The sequence below is a fragment of the Semicossyphus pulcher genome, unplaced genomic scaffold (genome assembly GCF_022749685.1).
Source record: "Semicossyphus pulcher isolate SPU_LCO1_2020_fin unplaced genomic scaffold, fSemPul1.0.p SCAF_19, whole genome shotgun sequence".
Classification (NCBI taxonomy): Eukaryota; Metazoa; Chordata; class Actinopteri; order Labriformes; family Labridae; genus Semicossyphus; species Semicossyphus pulcher.
Window position 1 is genome coordinate 13658176 of NW_027211692.1, and position 10063 is coordinate 13668238.

The 10063-nt window shown below is 44.4% G+C and overlaps 1 protein-coding gene across 1 annotated transcript in view; it reads left to right on the forward strand.

Annotated features, from left to right (window-relative positions):
- The window catches only part of arhgap35a (Rho GTPase activating protein 35a), a 64986-nt gene extending 60561 nt beyond the window's left edge, over positions 1-4425 (forward strand). Inside the window, 2 exon segments of the mRNA XM_069668148.1 lie at positions 414-856; positions 859-4425. Coding sequence (XP_069524249.1) covers positions 414-856; positions 859-923 — 508 coding nt within the window. The 3' untranslated portion in view covers positions 924-4425.
- The last annotated feature ends 5638 nt before the right edge of the window (positions 4426-10063 follow it).

Genomic DNA, 10063 nt, shown 5'->3' on the forward strand with positions numbered 1-10063 from the left:
ATTAAAATAACTGTTAACTAAAAAGTTTAAACATTTTCTGATCCCAGTTTGTCACCCATAAGGATTGTTTGCTTTCTCCTGACTCCGGTTTAACTTTGCTCTCTATGTACACTTTGACATTAAATATTAAGCTAATATCTATAAGCCTACATCAAACATTAAATATTAAACTAATATCTATAATCCTACATCAAACATTAAATATTAAACTAATATTAAACAAAGACAATAGTGAAAGTATGAGGAGTGCAACAATGCTAAAATATAGAGCGCAGTACCGAGGCTGCCATCTGCTGCGCCATCTTTGTCTATCAGGGTTTTTTGATCAGCAGCAAATCATTTGACACATTCCTCCAAAATGAATCCATGTGCAACATCTTAATTAAATGTTCTGTTTACCTTGTGTTCCTCAGGGTGAGCCAGAACAGCAAGTTGAACCTGATGACCAGCGAGAACCTCTCCATCTGTTTCTGGCCGACACTCATGAGACCAGACTTCACCACCATGGACGCCCTGACCGCCACCCGCACCTACCAGACAATCATCGAGAGCTTCATCCACCAGTGCGCGTACTTCTTCTACAATCAACCGCTGGCCGACGGCCTCCCCGGCTCCCCCACCTCCACGCTCTCCTCCTCCTCGGCCTACTCCTGCATGGCCGGAGGCTACTCATCCTCGCCGACTCCGTCCCCGACCCCGACCCCCTACATCCTCCCCGCCACCCCTCCTGTCATCCCGCACTACGGCCCTCCTATCCACCACCACCACCACCACCATCACCACCACCATCAACACCAGACCCCACCCCACTCCCCACCACCTACTCCCCAGTCCCCGCTACCAGCCCTGCTGCCGCCCTCCCTGCACCCCCATCACCCCCCTACGGAACAACACACGCTGTGAACCAGGGATCAAGGGAATAAGAGAGGGAAAAAGACGAGGAAGACGGATTCAGAGAGATTTAAGGGTTCAGAAAGAGAGAGATTTTAATGTTTGGGAGATAATTAAAGTAGAAACAAGAAGAGAAGGTAGGAAGATGTTGGGAGATATTGAGTGAGATGCAGTATGTACAGGGAGAAACCTACATGTTTGGGAGATGAAGAAGAAGAAGGGGGCATTTGAGCCTCTGTTGCTTTTACAAAAAAAAGGACACACACACAAGGCAGAGAAGGGGAACAATGAAGAACCTCTTTCTCCCTCCTTGACACTTTATCCCTTTGTCTCACTCCATCTAGACCTGCCCTCCTTGCCTTATAGAGAAACCACACAAACACACTATAGAAGAGTGAGACTATACCAGGAACTGCTAAAGGGACTCAGGGAGGGACTCTGTAGTAAATTGCAGGAGGAACGAACTCTTATGTTGGGATTGCTTCACCACACACACACGCAAAAACACCCAGTGGCCAGTGTGCCTCTGACAACCATTCTCCTCAATCCCTTTGCCTCTAACTTTGCTGGGAATTAAAGGTGGACGGCGCATGTTTTTTTTTGTGTGTTTTTTTTTAAACTGACCCACCTGCTGTACCTACCTGGAGATAAAGCGGAGCAGAGAGCGAGTCCTGGAACACTTTGTTTGTTTGTTTCGCCACCGCACATGGGGACTTAAGCAAGAGACACGTGTTGCTACTCACCCGACAGGATGTTCTGTCCTCCACAACTCAAACATTCCTCTCTATCAACCCCTCGCACAGACACACACGCAGACAAATTTCAGTTTCAGTCGTGGCGGTATGCCAAGCACGGAGGGAAAAAAAAAAATAATCCAAACGGACCAGGGAGCAAATTGGAGCAAAGGATTATGGGGGTTCTCACACCTCAGGCATTCTGGGAAGGCTCCACTTAGTTTCCTGTTTGTTCTTTCTTGTCCCAACACTTAAAGAAAACAGCGTAAAAAGTGGATATTTTAATCAGTCTTCATTCACGTTCCCGCTGTTCCTTTATTTTGCTCTTTTTCTGACAAAATCCGGGGAAATCTCGGCCGATCACTCAACGAGCGGCCTTGTGTGTAAGCGTCTGTGCGACTGTCTAATCTGTCTGTGTGCGCATGTATCCATGCCTTTTAGTTTTACCTGAATTTCCTGCAGCAGGCAGATGGTGGGAATAATTCCAGTGTTGGACCTTCACCTGTCATGTCGCTTCTTTCACGCTGTGGTGGTCTTTCACGAGCGAGTCGGCGCTGCAGTTTTCACAGTAAGGACCTTGTTCAAAAAAAAGCACTTTTCTGAGCACTTTGAAGGCACATTTTAAATTGGAGCTGCCATGACATGACAGCCACCGTTCACTTTATTGTCAGTCCACCCGACTCTCCCGTTCTCTCTGGGAGCACACCACTGACATCTAGAGGAAGAAATGGGTACCGCAGCCATAACCTCACCTCACCACTACTGCATGGGCGTAGCACCATTTTCCTCCTGTGGTTTTTGTAGCGTCAGACTCTCCTATTGGGTGCAATTGTAAGGATTCTTCATCGTTGTATGTCAGGTAAAATAAACCTTAGAGCTCATGAAGCGTAAGAGTGTAAATAAAAGGACAACAGCAGTTTAAATCTGATACAAATCAATTGAGATTATATAGATTACATTGCAGTTAATTAGACGTGCAGTGAATAAAATTGCCTCTCTGTCTTTTGTTGTTAGATCCCACTAAACCAAAGCACTCAGCTCGTTGGTGAGGAGTGCATGCCACCTCCTAGAAGCTGTGCATTAGTGGCAGCAAATGAAGATTTAGGAGATTGGGGCACAATGTAGCATTACAGGCCAGAAAGTAAAAGCTGGAAGCGAGGCTCACGCTTTAAAAGGTGGGAGGCTTTTTATTGTCGGACATAATTGGAAACCACTGCCCCAGGCCTCGGCACGGTGTCCTCTTAGGAAACAGCGTTATGCCTTTAAAAAGGAGACTTAAACCTGCTCTCAGTGGACCCAAAATGTAATTTGGAAGAGTGTAACCACTACAGCAGATTTCCCCTGCCATCACTGTTATGCCACCACATTACCCCAGTCATTCCCTGTCCAACAGAGACAGTTCGAGTCTGGGAGAGACGGCTAACAGAACAGACAGTCCATTCATCCATCTGCATGACTGGAAAGGAGCATCACAGAATTCCTCGGCCCCGGCCTGCTGTTACTGTAGAAACCAGCGAGATGGGGCTCGAGGAGAGCTGCTGAGCCCTGATCGAACCGCGTGTATGTGTGCGCACGCATTCATGTGTCTGTGTTTGTGTGAACTTATGCGTGTTAACGTTAAGCAGATGCTCACCAAGGTCACTTAATTCTGTTTGACACCGAATAGCATCTCTGCATGTCTCCCCAGACTCTCCTCTCTGCCCAGAAGGAGAAAAAAAAACCTTTTAATCAATCACTGAACTCTTAAGGGAGCTTTTATCAGTCTACACTACCTATTTACCTTGTATATGTGTGTGTGTGGTGTGTGATCAAGGATAGCAGAATTAAGAGTGTGTGTTTGGGTGGGTGGGTTTGAGCTAACATTCTAGCAAGCTGTGCTTGGCAAACAGCCAGACACCAGCGTGATCCAAACAAACGTGAAGGAAAGGAATGCAGTTCTCTCGCGGTCATTACCCCGCTGTGTAACCCTGTTAGCCCGTCCAGATTACACACACTGATCCTCAGAGAGAGTGTGAGAGAGATGGGGGAGAGATTGGGGAGGGGAGACGGACAGCAAACGGGTGAATGGGATCATTATTTGGGAGACAGAGGGAGGAAGGAGGGGTGACCACTGGTACTTGTGTGTGAACGCCGGCCAGTGGCGTTCCCTGTGTATATCAATGTGTTAATACTGAACTGACTGTGAGGCAGCCAAAGACTGTGGAAAAAAAGGGTCGAGGGAGAGACGGGAAGCAAAGTGACAGTTTAGAAGAACAATTGAATAAAAAATGTGACTTTGGTTCAGTGATAATATGTGGCTGCATTGCTTTTCTTTTTCTTTATTTCCTTTTTTTTGCGACAATGGTGACAGATGTCTGTTAAGTTAAAATGAGAAACAAGCAAAACTATATTCAAATGGTTGTTTATTGGTATGTTAGGGGGTCTAACACTTTGCCCTTTAGTCAGTGGTGATAGAAAAAAAAAGTTTCTTTTTATGTTTTATTTTATGATTAAAAAATACAAAGCATTTTTTTTTTAACAATTTCTTTGTGAACGATTGAGAGACCAGCCCAGTATAGTGCATGATTTCTTCCCAACCAAGGAAGAGGGCTCCACCACTCTCACTATTTAAGAGATGATAAAAAAAATATTAAGAAATTATGGGGGGGAGAAAATACTACAAAAAAAAAATGAAGTACTGTAAAGTGAAAAGATAACATCAAACAAAAAAACTGTCATTATTTGCTGAGTATGGTAATTTGTCTCAATGGGAATGGTGTATACAGCAAGGCCTTATGTGATCTGTATCATAGTTAATAAATCAAATCTTGTAAAGCTTCTGCTTCTTGTCTCTTTGTTACACATTATTGATCAGAGGCATATTTATATATTATTCACAGCGGACATTTTGACTTCTAACAGGAGGAAAAGCACAGGTGTTAGTAATAACAACTTTAACAATGGTTCTGTTGTATTCAGGTGTCTGAGAAAGCCAGGACAGGCACTCAGCATGCACACAACCAGGACCATGAAAATGAAGCAGCTACATGGAATACAGCCATCATTAACGCTACTATAAACCCCTGCGCTTTTCCTGCTGTGCTATGCTAAAAAGTCAACTGTGTGTGGGATGTGGCGGCACCTAGCGGCGAAGTTGCAGTTTACAACCGTGAAGGAGAACTACGGTGGCCGCAAAGCCCACAATAAAACCGAAAGGCCTTATCTTGTTTGTCCCTTCTGGGTTACTGTAGAAACATGGCGGATTTCCCGGAAGCGGACCCACCCAATCTGTAGCTATTTAGAGCTAACTTTAAGGTAAGACAAAATACAACAACTCTCATTTTTAGTGGATTTTTATAGCACTGAAAACATAATAATGAAGCTTATAATAAGTATCTCTTCAACTTTGTACCCTTGGGTTAAAATATCTGATAATTCACCAGAAAACAGTAAAGTTGCTAACACGTACAGGCTACAGGTAGGTGTGTCATCTTATACTCAGTGCTGTGTCTCCTGTTAAGAAAAATGTACTTGCATTAATTTTGCAGATCTGTCTTGTGGAGTGGGATTCTTGTTCAAAGACGCACATGATAGAAGGAAATTGGAATCCTTACAAACCTTTACATTAAATCACCAATATGCCCTAGCAAAAGAGATACAGCTGCCCTAGATGCAGTTTTTGGGTGGTAGCCTGGTCTGGTTTTTATAGATAGGACCTAATGTGGCATGCTTTTATTTACACAGTCTAAGGCTTTAACAAATACTGCAAAGAAAAGTGGCCATAATCTTGGCTGTTGTCTCACTCTCTCATACTCGATATTGAAAAGAGGCTTTGCTGTAAAGTTTGTTTTAAACTGTTGGTGAGGTCTTCTAAATAGAAATAAAATTGTTTACGGTCACAGGAAGGATTTTGTACATGAATTTCAATCATACTGTGTTATAAAAAGTTTAGTTCAATACAGCATGTGGTAGTCTTTCTGCCACATTTTGCTGCTCTGTTCGCTCTGTAAACTGTTGAAGGGACACTAAAGCCACAGGGGGTCTGGAGGAGGTCACACGGGCCCCCGGGACCCCCCTGGCTGTTGTGAGAGCGGCCCCAGAGGAGTCCGGCCTGTGCCATTTCAGGGTGATGTGAGGACTTCGGTCCCTGTGAGGGTGATGTGAAGGCCTCGCTGCCATTTCATGGTGCCCTCATCTGACCTTTTCATAGAGTCAAACCAAAGGAAATCCATGTCCATGACCTTTGTGGTGCATCTCTCCACTCTGGCACGGGAAGAAAAAAAAAAGAGAGAGAGCGGCTGATTGGGAATGAAAAGGGCAGGCCTGTGTGCACACAGGACACACGACCCCTGAACTCCAACCTTTAAGGAGTGTCATGAGGGAGAGAGTGGTGTGGGATCTGATTGGAAGTCAAATATGGGGATCGTCAACATTGCTTGACTGGCCAATATTGGGTGAAACTGCCCAAGGTTGTCGAACACTGGAAGATTTAGGTACAAGCATGAGGGGAAATTTCGCAATTTGCTAAATGAAACAAATTAATACAGCCATTTCAGCTCATTTTGCCATTTACCGAAATCACAATTATCGAATATTCCCATTAGTCTTAAAATGTTTCTCTAAAGGGCATTTTTCCCGCTTTTCCTTGTGCGTACGCGAACGCACCACTAGGAGGCTGACTTGCCCCACACTACCCATCGACCATTGCTCTGCTGTATCCGGGTAAAAGGAGGCAAACGCCGAGCATGGACCTTAATTGATTGGGTCAAGGTTTGGATGTCAACAGTGAGACGACGTTTTAATCCCGCGCTCTCAGTGAGATGAGCGCGTGAGACGAGCATCTGAAGGCGTTTCTCATTGATGTCGGGCTTCCACTTCCCCTCTCACAGTTTGAAGTTGGAGGAGGAAAAAGGTTTGACTAAACTCCAGAGAGTGTGTGGGGAGGGGAGGGCGAGGAGAGGAGGGGAGGTGGAGGGAAAGTAAGCCGCGGAATAAAGACAAAGAACTTAATTTGAAGTCATTGTTGCTCTGCATTAGAGGCGTGAGGTGCTTCTTTAGCGCGAGGCATGACTAAAAAAAGTTCAGAGGTAGACAGAGGAGGAGGAAGGGGACATATATGGAGAAAAGGAGACGGCTCTTATGATGAGTCGAGGCACGTATCTCCGCTCAACCGTGTCTTTCTGGGCTCGGAGCTCGCAGCTGCGGCGGCGGGTATTGAATTCAGATGCGGCCTGTCTCTCCGCTCCGGCCGCTACAGGTGGAAATGCTCTTATCAATACGGACTGTCCGAGCCTGACTGCGGGCCGATCCGTCTCATTGATGATTTTTAGGTGCCCCTGCCCTCCCTCTCCTCCCCGAGGAGCCCATTGATTAATGTCTGGGTCACACTGGTATTTCCATATTGATACCTCGATTGATGACGGCGCTGCAGGAACAAGCCGTATTGACCAGCTGGAAAGTGATACGTTTCAAACTGTTTGGCGGATGTATTTATGCATAATGGGTATAATGGGGTTTAGATACATGTGGCAGAGGCACAGGAGATGTAGGTTAAAGATTCAACAATGCTTTGAGTCTGAAAATCACATCAATATTCCTACAACAACACCCTGTTATAGTGTTACTCCAACCGTTGGTAATGCAGATATGACTAATTGTAGGATAATTTATTGAACACCAGGAGGAATCTAGCCTAGCATAACAACAGTACAAAAAGGCAAGTAAAGTAGGTATATTAGGAAAACCTATACATAAGTAATACAAATTCAAACAGTAAGCTGTAAAGGAAATGTGTGTTTTTAAGTTGTATTTAGCATATGCAATGTTTCCAAAGGATTTAGTTAAATGTAAATTCTATATGTAAAAAACAACAACACTCCTTGTCTCTAAGGTCAGCTGATTCAAATGTGGGAGATGGGACCTCCTGAGGTGGGAGAAAATAGTAGGAACAAATGGACACAACACACAAAATGATGTTTGTTGCCTTACTCTTCTCAACTCTTTGATTTAATGGTAGTTCATTGGTCATATTACAACTCATCAACATATGTAACGTGACTAGGGGTGCAGAGGGAGGGGTTAAAGGGCATGAAAGGGTCACAGCTTTATTGTTCCTCTATGTATTTGATGGTGAACTTTTTGTAAAGATACCTTGAAAATATCAGAGCAACATTAACGCAAATGTAGCACATTAAAAAGGGACTTTTGAGTAACTGAATCATCTCTGAACATTTAACAGATGGTCATTTTTGGTTGCATGACAGTTAGAGGGGTTTGTCTGCAGCAAAATAAGACAGAATAAAAGAGACTAAATGAGTTATGAAATCAACACAAAATGGCTAATAGAGCTTCAACAAGGTTGAATCATTTGTGCCTGAATTGCATATGCAAGAACTTGCTTAATTGTTTATGAAAAATGTTTCTGAAAAAGCAAAGGTTTAAAGGAGGCACAGCGGCCGTAATGTACAATATGATGGGCATATAATAGTGCACAAGGGTTAAGCTAGTGTTGCTAATTGTCATGCAACTTAATGTGATCTTTGTCGCTGTGTTTGCAATGCAGATTTAGTTATTTAAAAGTTTTTTTTCGTGAGGTGTTTACATGGTTCTGTCAGCTCCTTACTGCCGGGTGAATATATTTCTGTGATATTTCCACGCTGTCTTTGTAAAAGTGGCTACTTTTTTTTCTTCATCGGGTCAAGTGCACACACTGCATAATGCAGAACAACTCCACCGAGAGCCCAGAGTTGTGAACCCAATTTTGCAGACACCCTAATTTAAAGGACAGGGAGACAACAACATGATTCTGTGGGACTTGTTCTGCTTGTTGTGGAGATTACTTCAGAGGCAGAGGGCATTGTGCGGAGAGGATAGTCTGCGAGGAAAAAATAAAGCGTTGAGCAGAAGTGATACCACTTTACGCTTTTGGGGTCAGTGGTCGAAATGGGTGCTCGGCCTCCAGGTCCCCGTGACACGGATCAGGGGCCCCGATGTATATCTGCTGATTACATCTCCTGGAGTGGAAAACATGCAAATAATAAATGTATGAGCAACGTGCTTGTTTTTTTGCTTGATTAATTATGCCGTTTAATTCCAGATCCACCACGCCGCTCCACCGTATAATTTCCCAGTGGTCTTGGCTGTTTCTTCTCTCACATGCGCGCTCTCTCCTTTTTTTTTCTTCCTCATTGCAAAATGAATCATGGATCCAACCGTCTGTACCCGGGGGAGAGCGGCGAGCTGGCGAATGGGCTGACCAATCATGAGCATCAGAGGCAGACACACAGACGGAGGGGGCCTTTTGTTGTGTGCTGCGCTCATCAAGTTAGACGACAACTACCGATTTGGCCTGAAGGAAATTAAAAGATGGAGTGTAAGGAGACAAAATAACTAACTTCATCTGTATTTATCTGTTTTCTCTCTCGTGCTACAATAAATCTCCTCTTTGCTCGGCAGCTTATCCAATCAGACCGGTCACTGTGTGTTTATCTGAGTGGGTGGCAGAGATTCAGCACCATTCACAATGTCAAGTGGGACCATGACTGCTCTTCTATTCCCAGCCTGGCCAGCCCTCGTTCAGCCTCCTGACAGTTCCAGGTTAGCTCTCTCTCCTCTCTCCCCTGGCCCTCCTCTTCTCTCCCCTCCAGCCTTCCTCTGCAGCTCTCCCAGGGGCCCCACTGAGAATACTGCTCAGATCCAGGCCTCTGAGCCCCAAAGCCGGCCCTAATCCTCCGCATCGATCGCCCTGAGAATTTCCTCCCCAGCACAGCAGGCCTGGCTCCCGGGCGCTCACGCTCCTCGACCCTGAACAGCCAGCACTTCTCAGCGAGAGAGACGGAGAAAATAGGGTCAGGCACATTACCTGTGTCTTCTCAACAGATGGATCTAGTTGATGTGATGTGTGTTATTAGGTGGTTATAGCAGGCTGCACGTTGCTCCTGGGAGCGCTGGTGTTGTTGCCGTTACAAATTCAGTCAGACTTGGCTGCGATCGGCTCAATGAGCATTTCTCCATGTTTCAGGCTGAGCTATACATGCGGTCTTTCTATCACAAGTTGCAGTCAAAAAACTGGTCTGGATCTCTTTTCCATTGTTTTGTCATTCTGTTGTGCCAGAGGTTGGAAAGGATACAGAGCTCAGTAGCTCAATGTTGCAATTGAGAGTGGATAAAAACTTGTTAGCAAGTAAGCAGAGAAGACTAAACAGTACAAAACAGTATTGTAGAAATTGTCTTAAAGTTATTGGTTAAAGGGTGAAATAGTTCGCTAAATGATTATAGCTCAAAGTAATGGCCTTTGTAACTAGTAGTTGATAATAGTAAAAATAGTAATAAAGTAATGTATAAATGAACACAGTCTTTAGCTTATAAACGTGAAGAATGGCAAAAATGGTTAGCTAAAAGTAAAGGAAGCTAAATAAATTACATTCATGGTTAAAACAGACTAAAAATTATTGATAAAT